Consider the following 16,397-nt stretch of genomic DNA (forward strand, 5'->3'; position numbering starts at 1 on the left):
AGCTAAAACTATATGAATTTTCATCTAATTACGTTAAAAGATTTTTAATAGATTTTGAAATTTTATAATCTCATTTATTTGCAAATATCCAGACAATCTTTGCTTTTTCTGTACAAATTTGTTAACATTAACCCTATTTACCCGAATGTATCATAAAAGTCAATATAGCCTCCTCAATAGAGATAATAATCAAGTACGTACTACGTATAAAGATGTTTTTCTTTCTTCCAAATACTCGGAAGAAGTCAATGAAACAAAGCCACAATAGCCATACGACCGCAAATACAATAGCGCGCCGTACAATAAAGAGTTTCCCATGACTAATGCAAACAATGCGCCGAGCTATGCGCTTCTGTCTGCGTGCCTGTACAGTACGTTGACCAATGGAAATATTTCGACGAACAATTAACCCGTAAACATTTGTAAACAGACGTAAACATTCGTTTTACGTACACTTTTCGTTACGGTTCGTAAATCTTGGGCCATGGGTTCTACTAAATCCGCTACCTTTCCACTTAATGAGAACTTTGACATGAGTAAAAAACGTGTTGCTTACTCATAATCATGATTTATTTCCACAAACACGCAATTAAATTAATTTGTATAATTGGAAACAGGGTGTTATTTGAGTTATTTTGTATGATTCGAGAACCTTAATTATGAAGTGTTGGAGAATTTTCCACAGCTAACGACCTTACTGAGAAAATAACAAAGAAACCGACGATTCTCAATTTTGTAGTGCAATATAAAAATTATATACAAGAAAGAAAAATTATTTCTTTTTAATGCATTCATAAACCTAAGACAGATGTTAAACCTCACGCATGTTTACTCTTCTCACATGAGCTCGGTCTTTTTTGTGTGTTTTGTGTTTTTTTCGCTCTTATTTATTTTCTCTCACTAAAGGTTGTCAGGCAAAGATCTCTTAACTTAGCGGTAAGATGTAAGAAATGCTTGATATATTAAGTTTATTAAGGATTTAAAATAAATAAATAAAATCCTGCCATTCGTACGTTTACTAAATGCTGAAAATTGTGTCGCTTGGCGCACCGCTGACGCTAACGCTTATGCGACCGTGGGCCCAGCTAGCGGAACCACAGAACAATAAAGCTGGAACATTGGATTTGTCACACTCATTGTAAAATAATGAGTGGAGTTAGCTCACTGAAGCGCGCTGTAACTTTAATGGGTTTGTATTAGTGAGCCATTTCACTTATGGTGATATGGTGGAACTAATTGCAAATGTTAGCTGTAAAAAGTAGCTTTTAGGGTGCACCAACTAATTGAACTGTTACTCATGTCAGTCTGTAGGTCTCGACAGTAAAAAGTGATCCTTCCTGTATTTTACCTATTGAGGGGAATCCTAAAAGATATGGTGATTTGGCATCATTCAGGCAAGCTTTTCCACCTTATGCCACATCTCCATCGCAAGAGATAATGGAACGCGAGTCTATTTCATTAAAAAATAATTTACCTATAGTAGGTTTTTTATTTTTTTAATTACTTATGTTTTTTTTTTTATTGAGAAAGAATACAATAAGGTACTTAAGCTAACTATAGTAGGTAACTCAATTTCGATATCATAAAAATCACCACCTGCGGCATTACATTAGGTAGGTTTGTGCAATAAATTAACTTTATGTTATAAAGGAAAGGAAAAAACATGGGGAAATTGTGGAAAAAGTAAGCCGAAAAAATAGTTCACGCGGTCAAAGTGTTTAAATAAATGCTTAGTAATGCTTAGTCTACAATAATGTTAAAAGGAAGTAAAATTTGTCAGTTTCTGAGGCTGTAGGGGGTAAAAAAGGGGCAATTTAGCAAATTCCCGAAAAAGTGTCTTTAAAGACTGTAGTTTTTCCCCCAACCCTGAAAGCAGAAATTGTATAGACAATCATTTAATCTACCAAATCTAATAGGTTCCCGCAGCGCTGGAGTAAATACACTATTAGCATCATGGGATCCGCTACCATGTAGTTTAATCCAGCAATATGCCCCGCGTGGACTCTGATATGCTATCACTTTAATTTGTATTTATTTAAAACTAGCGGACGCCCGGCTTCGTCCGCGTGGAATTCAGTTTTTCACAAATCCCGCTGGAACCATGGATTTTTCCGGGATAAAAAGTAGCCTATGTGTTAATCCAGAGTAAAATCTATTTCCATTCCAAATTTCAGCCAAATCGCTTCAGTAGCCGCAGCGTAAAAGAGGAACAAACATAACTACACACAAACTTTCGCCTTTATAATATTAGACAAGTTTTAATTAATTTGGCAGTAGATCGTAACTCGAAAGTCCGCCACTAGATGTCGCCCGTCGCTATGAAGACAAAAGTATACAACTGAGTAAGTGAGTGAGTAACATAATAGCGCTCCAGATTTGATCGGTATCCGGCAATCTGTTATGTCGACGTATTGAGCAAGGTGCCGCCTGACTCGGACGCGCCTTGCGTAACCGCCCGAGAGATCGACTTCAGCTTGTACTGGACATAGAGCCTGCAACAGCCTGACATGCCTCACTTTATGAAGGCTTCGTAAGCCCATCATACACCATAAGTAAGGTAGTAGTTGTGACGGCCTCTGTGGCGCGGTGGATTTACAAAACGGAGAGCCTGGGTTCGATCGCCGGCTGGGCCAATTGAGTTTTTCTTAATTGGTTTAGGTCTGACTGGTGGGAGGCTTCGGCCGTGACTACCGGCTACGTGACCGGCTACGTGGCGGTACGATGAAGTGTAGAAACCGAAAAGGGGTGTGGATTTTCATCCTCCTCCTAACAAGTTAGCCCGCTTCCATCTTAGACTGCATCATCACTTATCATCAGGTGAGATTGTAGTCAAAGGTTAACTTGCAAATAATAAAAAAAAAATGTAGTAGGTAAAATTATGGACTTTGGACCATGATAGCTGACCGGACTATTACTCGTATTATTAATTTATTGAAATAAGGAGGTAACTCGCTAGGTGGAACATTACCTATCGTGACAGGAATATGGCAGTAATTTTATTTCATTATTTAATTAAATAATATAATAATTATTTATTTTGTAATTAAAAAAATTACTTAATTCATATTCTACGGTAATTAAAATTTTGGATAATAATCTCTGGGGATTTACCTTCAATTATTTCAAGTAACTAATATAAATAAGAAAGAAATTCGCGTATTTAGTAACCTAAAATTTTCTATATAAGGCAACTTGATATGTTAGGCCATTGTAAAGGTAGTAAGATAGTAGTATCGGTGGTAGAGTCACTACCTACTGACAGACTTGACTATTCAAAATTGCTTCAATAAAAGCATTCGAATTGGTTAACTGAAGCCAGAATGAAAGATTCTTAATTTATTTTGATGAATGCTCTGTCTAATTAAGCGAAACTAGGAGTAAGTGTACTAACTATAAATTGCCTCCATTTCGTGATGACCTTTCGATGTAATATTCGATTTATCCCAACTGATGATAAGTGAAAAGCCCTAACATGTAACAGAGAAAACCTTTTCAGGGTATGCAAGGAACAGATTTGACAATGCTTGGCCAATCCAACAACTTGAAGTAATTTTTTCAAGTCCCAAGTGCCTGCAATTTTATCGGCAAATGTACCTTTCGGACCGGAAGATAACAATGACGCTTGGCAGAATGTTGGCAGGCAGTATGAGGCACAAAGGACTTGTCTTATTTACTAGTACCACACTTCATTATTCATATTAACTAATTAGAGTCAAATTAAAGTCTGCCCCAAGGATTAATACTGATCCCAAAATTGTTTCTGAAATTTTATGATACTCTAGTTAGACTAGGATAACTGCGATTTAGTTTGCGACTTTATTTCGTTGACGATCAATTCCGTCATACTTATTTTAAGGAAAACCCTCAAAAAGACAGTTTTCCAGGTTTAGCAACGTTTTTTATAACCATCCTTTTTAAATGGACTATCCAACACAAAATAATTTTACAATTTAAACTATTACTGTTTGTGCTAGCACGTTCAACCAAATAAACTCTTGAGCTTTAATATTAGTATAGAATTAAATAGTTCCGAAGTATATTATGCCTAAAAAACCCTAGTGACATTGGTCACGCCATAACCCGTTTATGTTTGTTTAAGCCTGTCGCACTTAAGTACGTTTCCTCATAGAACCAGTTCGCACAGGGAAGGTGTGATACCTATCTTTTGCGTAAACGCGCGGAAATGACGTCATATTTGTCATTTACGCAGATGTCTTACATTCATACTGTATTAATAATACATAATATCTGCAGTAAGTAGAACCTCATTTTGGTAGTCGATTTAAAGTAGAGATCAATTGAACTGAAGATTAAGGTAAATATGGTATGATGTTTTAGTTATGGAAAAAACGGTATTCAAAAAGAGAAAATTACACATGGATAAGTTAATAGCAATAGCATCCAACTACTAAGTAAGTACTTAATTATCAAATGTGTAATTTTCGGGCGTAAGGAAAAAAGTTACTTAAAAGACCAAATTTCACGTGGACTATTCCTGGCATCTACTAAGTATTTATAATATCGACTCGTATATAAAAACCTGTATCACAAGTATTTGTAAAGTCTAACATTTAAAATCAGTTAATTTCATCCGATTTCAATGCATAGAATAGTATTTATTCAAGGAATGTTAATGTTTGTTTTATGTGTTAGTTTATGAAAGTTCGTTATGTATTGAATGAACAAATTTTAGTACATATTTTCATGAATTTCACTAAAATATTTGCGACCCGAGGAAACTATCTCGGAATGGATTTCATTACCCTATTAGCGCAATAATTGCAGTATTAAAATTTAACATAGTATATAATGATATAACGATCTTTCTAAGGCGTTTGATTCAGTATTGTTTGATGGGATAGATCATTAGATACTTCAAAAGATACAGATAGATAATGTCTAACATTTGATTTTAAACCCTGATTCACTGAACAAGAATTATGTGTACCAATAGAGCACTTATTTAAGAGTGCACCAAGGATCAACACTGGGCACGATCTTTCTTTTTTGTTCTATGAAAAATTAGCCCTTGACTGCGATCTCACCTGACATGTTGTTCTCGAAAGAGGAAAATCTAAAATACTCCATTCAATTATAATTCTATTTATTTTTGTTCTGTACGAATGTATATAAATATAGGTGTACAGGAAAATTATGAATGCTTATAATCTACAAGCCATTCATAATAATTATAGGCATCAATTTAATTATCGTTTCCAGGGACAAATATACATACTTGTCAACGCCAATTAAATGATATATAAAATACCTAGAGGATGTTCACAACGTTATGTGGAATTTAAATCAATTTGTAGATAATAGTGCTATTTTTGTATCTAAGACTGCGTCGGAAATTAATATCAGATGAAATGATTAAGCACAACAGTATTCGCCAGCATTACACGGGCATGATTTGTATATTTAAAGTTATAATAATAAGTTAGCAAAGATTTTCATTGTATTTTATCTCAAAAAAAAATAGTCAAGCAGTAATTTCTAGATTAATTAATACAATATATCCTCGTTTAAGTATAAACAACAAAAATGGTCGGTTGTTTTTTTTATTGTAATATTGTGCAGTTTATTTTTCAGGAAATATACAAATATACCTACTTCTACTTAATAATATGAGGAAACAGACGTTTATGCAAGTAGCCTTCAAGTAAACAACTTCTTACTTAACGTTGTCATTAGCCATAAAGCCGCGATAGTTAGATTACTCGTACTATTATTAGATTTTTTAGTTATGGCGCTTATATGTGATTGTGTAGTCGATTCTATTTTCGGAAATCATAGCCCCATTTTTAGGGTTCTGTAGTTCACAAGGAACCATTATAATTTAAGTAAATAGTTTTACTTGATCGAGCTTAATTTCATAACATTTGGGGGTTTTAATTTTAACTTGTTACATTATTTATTTTTCATGGAAACTGTTTATCACAACAACGCGGTTTATGATTAGCTGACACCGCGCGGTTTCGCCCGCGTGGTTCCCGTTCCCGTAGGAATACGGGGATAATATATAGCCTATAGCCTTCATTGATAAATGGGCTATCTATCATCGAAATATTTTTTCATATCGGACAAATAGTTCCTGAGATTAGCGCTTTTAAACAAGCAAACAAATTCTTCAGCTTTATAATATTAGTGTAGATGTCTGAACACCGTTTTCATTTCTTTATGTATCTTGTATCAAATAAAACTATTATTCTTATATTGTAAGATCTAAGTCAACCAACCTCAAGTTCTTCACCATCCGGTTCTCACTAGGCAGGTCCAGGAAGTCGAGCAGGAAGCGAAGCCGCTCGGCGATCTCTCTCGTCTCCATGCCGAAGATCCAGCCGAAGTACATCATGGTCTCTCGGATGGTGAACTCTCCGTACAGCGCGATCTCTTGCGGCATGTAGCCCACGCGCTTGCCGGGCACTCCCGACCCTGGAAACATTGTCATCATCATCATCATCATCATCATCATCATCATCATCATCATCATCATCATAATCATCATCATCATCATCATCATCATCATCATCATCATCATCATCATCATCATCATCATCATTAACACTTATCATTATCAGCCTATTTTAACGGCCCACGACAGGACCAAGTATCTCTCCTTATAGAGGGGATATGGAGCTTAAAACCACCACGCTGCTTCAATGCGTGTTGGTGGTCTGATTGTGATAATGTTAACCATAAACCATCGGCACGGTGGTGACACCATCGACTTCCGGGGTGAGAATTTTAATTGAAAATTTCTTAGAAGTATAAATAACTTAGTATCTCATCGAGCCTGACCTAGGATACGATCCCAGGACCTCGTGATCCTAAACTACATAGGCTAGCCACTGGACTACCAATCTCTAAAGCAAGCTTTTGACGGCCTCCGTATCGCAGTGGTATGCCGGGTGGATTTATAAGACGGAGGTTCTGGGTTCGATCCCCGGCTGGGCCGATTGAGGTTTTCTTAATTGGTCCAGGTCTGGCTGGTGGGAGGATTCGGCCGTGGCTAGTTACCACCCTACCGACAAAGACATACCGCCAAGCGATTTAGCGTTCTATACGATGTCGTGTAGAAACCGAAAGGGGTGTGGATTTTCATCCTCCTCCTAACAAGTTAGCCCGCTTCCATCTTAGACTGCAACACTTACCATCAGGTGTGATTGTAGTCAAGAGCTAACTTGTAAAGAATAAAAAAAAACGCCTTGGTAACGAATAACGATCAAACTTTTTGTCAAATAAAACGTGTTTGTCAAACAATTTGATCGTTTGCGGCTTCGTTTGAACCATTTGTCAAACATATTTGATAGTTTCCAATACCCTAAGAAATTTTTAACAGCGCTGTTTAACTAGAAACACCATTTGCAAATATTTGCCGAAGTTAATGTGCAAAAACTATGAGTGCAATGACATCACAAATCTTATATTGGTCCTTGTAGTTCGCAAAACTGAAGGCATCGATTTATAACTCATAGACAGTGTGTAGTCGCAGGATTCTTGAGCCGTTTTATGTGCCCCGAAATGGGAGCCCTCGACGCATCGCTACGCTACGATAAGTACGCTTGTGTGCGTTTACGAAGGTAAACGCACACTTTATTATTACAACCTTTTACAGACGCTATTAAATTATTTACAAAATAACAGATTTATTAGAACTATTCAAATTTATTTTTTTATTATTTTCTCCTGTTTTGAGATCTATATTATCTTTAATAATTTGAATATTCCTTATTATTTTAGTTTATTCATATTTAATAAGGGAATTTTATTTTTTTAGCTTAGCTCTTACGCTCACATAGACACAGAAGTGGCTTATGGTTGGAATAAAAATAGGGATCCGTGATAGTGCCGCAACTAACTATTTAAGTCCCTGTAACTCCGAAGGTAATGATTGCAGATTTCTTGTTACTTTTAGACAATTGTACTATTAGCATACTCCTAATTTATATACAATTTATAATTATCATCACTATTGTTAGGTGTTGCGGGTCTATATTAGTCTAAGGTTGAAGGCAACAACTAGTACACCAATCATCGATTATAATATTTTTAATCAAATATACTAAAATGTACCTCTGCATAATACCAAGGCGAAGGTGAAGTCAAAAGTGCATCTATTGCTAAGGCCAATGTCAAATATTGACATCCATTTAAAAACAAGTCCAATCAGTCCATAAATCTACACTATCCATACATAAAAGTCTGTCTGTATACCTTTGCACTGAATCAATTTGCTTGAAATTCAGTCATCATTATCAACTCATATTCGGCTCACTGGTGAGCTCGAGTCTCCTCTCAGAATGCGAGGGGTTAGACCAATAGTCCACCACGCTGGCCCAATGCGGATTGGCAGACTTCACACACGCAGAGAATTAAGAAAATTCTGTGGTATTCAGGTTTCCTCACGATGTTTTTCCTTGACCGTTTGAGACACGTGATATTTAATTTCTTAAAATGCACACAACTGACAAGTTGGAGGTGCGTGCCGGACTGGATTCGAACCCACACCCTCCGGAATCGGAGGCAGAGGTCATATAAACTGGGCTATCACAGTTCTTAGTATGCAAATATGTGTCATATTTTAAAATTTACATAGATTTATTATTTGCTTTTAAAAAACTTCCTCTAAGGAAGTCCTCCTCTACGTCGGAGGATGTGGCAACCTTGCCATATCTTTTCTGAGAACATTATGCAAGGAAACATAGCCAGTTTCATCTTGAACTGAATATTTAGAATATTATAAAACTAACTCAAATGACACATTACTCAAACGCGACTTTGTCTGAGTGCAATCAGAATTATTCAATACTAGCTGACTCCGCGTGGTTTCACCCGCTTGGTTCCCGTTTCCGTAGGAAAACGATGATAATATATAGCTTATAGCCTTCCTCGATAAATGGGCTATCTAACACTGAAAGAATTTTTCAAATCGGACCAGTAGTTACTAAGATTAGCGCATTCAATCAAAAAAACAAACAAACTTCAGCTTTATAATATTAGTATAGATAAATCCCGTACGTAGGGTAATTTTTTTAACAAAAATTAATACATAAAAATCCATGGCTCCCGCTGGATTTGTAAGAAACTAAACTTCACGTTGACAAAGTCTCGGGCGTCACTAGAAAAAAAAAATCTATCTATACTAATATTATAAAGAGTTAAAGTTTAATAGAGAGGTAAAGTTTTGAGAGCCCTGAGAATTCGCATACCTGAGAATTTTCTTAATTCTCTACGTGTGCGAAGCCAATCTACAATGGGCCAGCGTGGTGAACTATTGGTCTAACCCTTCTAATCCTCTCATGATTAGAGGGGTTAGGTTAGTGAGCCGAATATGGGTAAAATATTGATAATGATGACTGAATTTCAAGCAAATTGATTCAGTGCAAAGCTATACAGACAGACAGACTTTTATAATAATAGTATGGATAGTGTAAATATATGGACTGATTGAACTTGTTTTTAAATGGATGTCAACATTTGACATTGGCCTTAGCAATAGATGCACTTTTGACTTCACCTTCACCTTGGTATTATGCAGAGTTACATTTTAGTATATTTGATTAAAAATATTATAATTCTAACTTATGATTATTTTGTAAGGAAGCAGAGTAGAAACTGAATAAAAAACTAAAACAAACTTTTAAAGAAATCAATCTTTTAAGGAAGAAAGACGAAAGAAAATATATTTTGATATTTTTATTCATTGACTAGCGGAGGCCAGCGACTTCGTCCGCGTGGAATTTAGTTTTTCACAAATCCCTCGGGAACCATGAATTTTTCCGGGATAAAAAGTAGCCTATGTGTTAATCCAGGCTATAATATATTTCAATACCAAGTTTCAGCTAATTCGGTTCAGTAGTCGAGGCGTAAAAGAGTAATAAACATTCATAATTATCATCAAAACCATGGATTTTTCGGGATAAAAATTAGCATATGTGTTAATCTAGAGTAAAATCTATTTCCATTTCAAATTTCAGTCAAATCGCTTCAGTAGTAGCGGCGTTAAAGAGTAGCAAACATCCAAACAAACATACATCCAAACATCCATACAAACTTTCGCGTTTATAATATTATTAGGATGTTAAGCGATGATGTCAGATAAAAGAATGCTTTTCTTGGAAGAGGTAGGAACAAGTTTATTCTCATACCTGTGACAGATTACCACGCGGCATCTTACCGGAACACTATAGCTTGACGGTATTTTCCGGTAGAGTGGTAACTAACCACGGCCGATGACTACTACCAGACTAGGCCTGAGCCTTTAGAAATCCTAAATTTACCCGAGCTGGGAATCGAACCCAAGGCCTCTCTGTTGACAAATGTTCAGAGCGGACCAGAAGTTTGGGGTGATTTATGATTTATAATTTCCCCTGTATTATAAATAAATAAAATGCATTTTAAGAAGAAAAAACATCGTAAGGAAAACTGAGAATTTTCTTAATTCTCTACGCATGTGTAGTCTGCGTTTGGCCAGCGTGGTGGACGAAGACCTCTTCTCATTCTGATATGAGACTCGTGCTCAACAGTGAGCCGAATATTGTTCATTAATGATGATTAATAAATAAATATGAGAACAGACGTGTTACCTTTAGTCCCCGGCTTGCCGCCCAGCACCCATATCTCGCCGCTGTTGAGTTTCCGCCGCCCCACTATGCAGGAGAGTAGCGTGGTTTTGCCGCAGCCTGACGCTCCCAGTAGTCCATATCTGTGTACAACAACAAAGTAGTTCTATATTTTCTTGGGGATAAAGGCCATAGAGCTTGCAATAGCCAGACATAATTCATTTTATCAAGACAGAAAGTTTGTCAGCACATACGCTTCTACCATAGGTAAAATAGGGATGATACAGTTTTTTAAATTGTATATAAATTAAGAATATGATAGAAGTAAAGCAATTTTGTAAAAGTATCAGGGTATCTGAGATAGAGGAACGTAATGATCGTTATATGGGCGTTCAAACAAAATTATTAATATCCTTGTTACTTGTGTGTTTATGTTTATAGTTCATTTATAAAAAAAATGTCACATTTATTGTAAGGAAGCTAATACTGTATGAATTTTTATCTAATTACAGTCTAATCATCATCATCCTAGTCATCATCCCCATTATGGAGTTTGATGGTCATAATGGCGATGATCACTAGGTTTGAATAAATTTATTTTTATGATACATTTGGGTGAATCAGGTCAATGTCAACTAATTTATACATAAAAAGCAAAGATTGTCTGGATTATAAAATTTCAAAATCTTTTATTGTTTCTTTGGAAGGTACCAGGTTTGAGCAGCTTTTTTTTACTCTTTACAAGTTAGCCGTTGACTACAATCTCACCGGATGGTAAGTGATGATGCAATCTAAGTGATGATCAATCAAATCTTTCCTTTTTCTAATATTAGTATAGATTGAACGATTTAGACATGCTACTTCTACATGCAAACGATCTTACGGAACATCGCTTTCGTCTAGAAATGCTCATTTTGCATTTATCCACCATTTTGTTTATTACAAGATGGACTCGACAGATGAATGTTGCAGATGGTGTAACAGTGAATGTTACAACTTACACGTGACTCATGTAGAGGTTACAAGTGCATCGTAATCGTAAACGTGGTTCTAACGAAACATAACATACATTTAAAGTTGCGCTGACTATCATAGACTAATAACCTGCAATAAAAATGTTATAAATGTATGATTTAGGTATACTTTAGTCGAAACATAATATACTATATTTATAATATAGAGTTGTACTTAAAATATAAAAGTGATGGATAGAAAAAGTCGTGAAATCGATATTAAGTATAATTTTTAATGGGAATTTCGAAATTTAGATGGTTGAATAATAGATGAAATTGGATTTTAAATAGTGTACTGTGTATATCCTTAATAATTTTTTATACCTAGTTTACAGCTAAAGCCACGAAATCCGAAATTCGTAACTGTCTAACAAAATTACCTTAATAAGACTCCGTTTTAAGCCGATTTCAAAAAAGTTTTTAGATTCAAGCTTTTGAATCATAAAGATTTAGGTTTTTCAGACAGTTCTTTCCTGTGGTTCTTTTAGTAACGGCTTCAATTTTAGCTTAGAATCGTCGTCAAACTGATCAGAAGGTAGCACATACGATGTTATTTTTTGTTTTTTATAGTGAGTTCCAGTGGATAGTGGACGTGATAGACCAGTGGATATGACCTCTGCCTCCGATTCCGGAGGGTGTGGGTTTCAATCCGGTCCGGGGCATGGACCTCCAACTTTTCAGTTGTGTGCATTTTAAGAAATTAAATATCAGGTGTCTCAAACGGTGAAGGAAAACATCGTGAAAAAACCTGCATACCAGGGAATTTTCTCAATTTTTTTTTTTTTATTCTTTACAAGTTAGCCCTTGACTACAATCTCAATCCGCCCAGCCGGGGGTCGAACCCAGGACCTCCGTTTTGTAAATCCACCGCGCATACCACTGCGCCACGGAGGCCGTCAAAATTCTCTGCGTGTGTGATGTCTGCCAATCCGCATTGGGCCAGCGTGGTGGACTATTGGCCTAACCCCTCTCATTCTGAGAGGAGACTCGAGCTCAGCAATAAGCCGAATATGGGTTGATAATGAAAAATAGTGAGTCCATTGATGTTGAATTATTTTTGAGATATAGTACCCTAACAAAGAAAATCTTCCACTAATATTAACATCTGAATTGCCGTAGCTATCTACTGGCTAGCGCACCCTTCATAATGCCGCGTCACATAAACAATAATCGTAACGAATGAGTCGGCAAGGTAACAGGAAAACTGGAACCCCAGAGAAATTTCCGCAAGGCCGTCTGCGGACCGAACTATGAATCAGGTTACTGGAGCCACGCTCGCTACTTGACTTGTACGCGTAATTTACTAGTTTGTGTTATTGCATACAATTCTTGAAATTATTGAAGTGGCAATAGGCTGGGCACGTAGCTTAAAGAGCCGATGGACGTTGGAATGTTGGAAGGCCTTCCAGTTTCTGTGTTTCCTAACTAGGAAAGGCTAGGCTGATGGGAGGCTTCGGCCGTGGGTAGTTAGTTACCACCCTACCGACAAAAACGTACCGCCAAGCGATTTAGCGATCCGGTACGATGTCGTGTAGAAACCGAAAAGGGGTGTGGATTTTCATCTTCCTCCTAACAAGATAGCCCGCTTCCATCTTGGACTGCATCATCACTTACCATCAGGTGAGATTGTAGTCAAGGGCTAACTTGTAAAGAATAAAAAAAAATATTATGATTATTATTTGTACACCTTCGAGTGAATAGGCATTTTTAGGCAAGCGCGCTCCAACCTAGACCTCATCATTGCTTACCACCAGGTATGATTGTAGTCAAGCACAAGTTTTTTTTAAAAAAAAAAGGTTGGATGGTGATGAAATGGCGACCCCGCACCGGAGCGCAGTGTTGGTCCACTCCTACTAAATGGGCTGACGACATCTAGTGGATTATCCGTCCAATTTATTAGTTGGTCAATTTAGTTGAAGAGAATCGAGATACCAGGACGCCCACTGTGGAGGAATTCGTCCGGAATCTAGCGCCATATCCACACCTCCATGGCATCGCATCGCACCGCGAGAGACCGCCTAAAGTGCGTCCTCTGCCTCGCGAGTTCCTCCTAGTGGCCGAACCTGCAAGCGCAGACGCTTTCGGCGACAAAGATAGCGACGAGATGGACGATGTCCCAGAGCAGGACAGCGATGATGTCGCAGTCCGCGTGGGGCACCTGGACTGCCACCCAAGACAACCCATAGGCCACGAAGCCTCAGCCCTGAAAAGGGCTGGAAGAAAATGACCGGGGGAACAAGATCCCCCGCGCCTTACCCGGGCATGGAGGCTTAGCCCCCCACCCGATTTATCATTTGGGAGGAGATGACCTGCCTGCTAGTTGAAGAGGATGTGCGGGCTAACATATATAGCTATACTTGTCAGTATACTCTGCGATTTAGTCGGCCAACTAAGAATTGTAAGTAATCTGGTGCTCTTTACGGTGTCTACACGACATCGTACCGGAACTTTAATTCCTTAGCGGTACGTCTTTGCCGGTAGGGTGGTAACTAGCCACGTCCGAAGCCTCCCACCAGCCAGACTTGGACCAATTAAGAAAACCTCAATCAGCCCAGCCGGTTGATCGAACCCAGGATCTCCGTCTTGTAAATCCAAGACAAACAAGTCAGAATGGAATAAAATATATAGAATAAGAGGATACATATACATATCGCAATCGCATGGTCTGTTTGTTCGTTGCTCACACGAGCGCGGACAATGTTGAAACTGTTTGCATTCTTGATCATCACGCAAAATAATATGAACCTTAATCACATAGCTCTAAGTTCGTATTTCCTACATTGGTTGTTGTGCGGTTAAGCATTATTTTACATAGAAGTATTATTTCCTTTAGCATATACTTACGACGTGAAAAATGTTTGTAGTATTAAGTTTACATGGAAATTGCTAATACGTTGACAGTTTGAAGGTGGATCTTTACGTTGTTTCTTGGGTTTTTGAGTGACTGTATTTCTGCACGTGATAGTTTATAAGCCTCAATTAGCGGTAAAGGGGACAGACGCATCATTGTCATTCACTATAAGCTAAAAGTTCTGGAAAGGGGTCGGAAACACCAAGTGGGTTTGATCCCCGCCCGTTGAACTTTTGTCGTTCCCATTCGTTATAGAGAGGAACTGGATCATGATATGCTCATATAAAAAATACATGATATTTAAAAAAATATATACATAAATTGACTCTAATTTGAAGCAGAAATGGCCAGAAAAGAAGCATTTAATTTTATTCATTTAGGTTTTCCAGATAGTTTCTTTCCTGTGGTCCATTTAGAAACGGCTTTAATTAACACACCACTGACTTACACCGCATTCAAACTGATCAGAAGGTAATACATAATGTATTTTCGCTTATCAGTTTAATGGTACTTTTTCGTATTGATAGTCGGTTGAATGTTTTTTATTAAATTTTTTGTATTATTATTTGATGAAAATAGACTTACTGATGATACGTGGAAAACCATAGTCTATAACTAACATAAGGACAAGGAGCCGTGATAGCTCGGTGGATATGATCTGCCTTTGATTCCGAGGTCGTACATTTGCTGCAAATACTAGTACTTATGGCGTAGAGGAGGCGTTAGTTTTATTCTATACACGCGATAGCTTCGTTATGGTACGACATGGAACGAAAGGTTACAAAGTCAATGTCCAAGTTGAAAGGTCAATAGAAGTTCATAACCTGATCTTGATTATATTTATCAAAGTTATTTTTTAGCATTTTATTTTTTTAGCCTCGCAGTTTTACACGCGTAGTTCCCGTTCCCGTGGGAATACAGGGCTAATATTATAATAGTATAACGACACTCACAAATAATATGACTTTCCATTAGTAACAGAATTATCAAAATCGGTTTATCGGTAGATCCAGAGATTACATCCACAAGTCTCCATACAAACTCGGGCCTAAATTGTACTACTAATACAGAGCTGAAAATTGGCCATAAATTAGAAAAATTAAGGAAAACTCATGAGGCAAATTTTCAGAGCAATCTACGTTGGCCCAATCAGTTAAATTACTTGTTACAGGTAGGCAATAATTCGGATCCCTTTGACATAAAACTCATTGTCTAATCTTTGTTTAACTGACAGACGACAGTTTTACTAAGAATATGACAATAACTTGACACATTTAGTCAAATTATGACATTATATACTGTCAAATTCCTAGGAAAACTGTCAGTTTGATAGACAGAATGAGAAGAAACACTTTCACTTATGCACAAATACGAAAAACGAATGATAACAATGATATTAATGACAATGTCATCTCATTCATTAATTGACTTTGACATTGACAGCACGCGTTTGCAAAGACAACTGACAACCAATGACAATCAGTGAAATGTGCATCAAAGAATATATAAACCACTATGATATACATTTGCAAAGCTGGATCGGCGTAAAAATAATAAAATAAGTTTATTTTCCCTGTCAGTGAATGTTATTTCGACTAAGGTTCTAATGGAGTGATCTAGTAAAATATACAAGAGTACGTTCAAAAGTGGGCCCAATTCGGACATCTTTACCTCTTTATAAGATTGCCATTGTTGCCAACGTAGGTCTCCATAGTAAGCTTATGGTGGTATGACGTCACGCAATAACCACCATAAGGAACTGTATGGCGCAGTCTGAACACTGAGGTCGTCCCCTGGGTTACGCTCGCTCATTGTTACTAGAGGTTAATAATCTTTTGTTTGACGCCCTCGCGACCTTGCGGCGATGGCGTGACGCCAATATTGTGACAGTGGCGTGCAGTGTCAATCAAGGTAAGCATTAAACAACGAATAAAAGTTATCTAATTAAGAAAACTAAATATCACGTAT

The 16,397-nt window shown here is 37.1% G+C and overlaps 1 protein-coding gene across 2 annotated transcripts in view; it reads right to left on the reverse strand.

Moving 5' to 3' along the window:
* Nucleotides 1-16,397, reverse strand: part of LOC112050296 (ABC transporter G family member 23) — a 104,631-nt gene that overhangs the window by 18,613 nt on the left and 69,621 nt on the right. For both annotated transcript variants that reach the window (XM_024088529.2, XM_052889079.1), the window contains 2 exons: nt 10,590-10,708; nt 6,240-6,435 (listed from right to left, as the gene is read on the reverse strand). In XM_024088529.2, the coding sequence (XP_023944297.1) occupies nt 6,240-6,435; nt 10,590-10,708 (315 nt within the window). The remainder of the gene's footprint in view (nt 1-6,239; nt 6,436-10,589; nt 10,709-16,397) is intronic.

Source organism: Bicyclus anynana, chromosome 24 (assembly GCF_947172395.1).
Source record: "Bicyclus anynana chromosome 24, ilBicAnyn1.1, whole genome shotgun sequence".
NCBI lineage: Eukaryota > Metazoa > Arthropoda > Insecta > Lepidoptera > Nymphalidae > Bicyclus > Bicyclus anynana.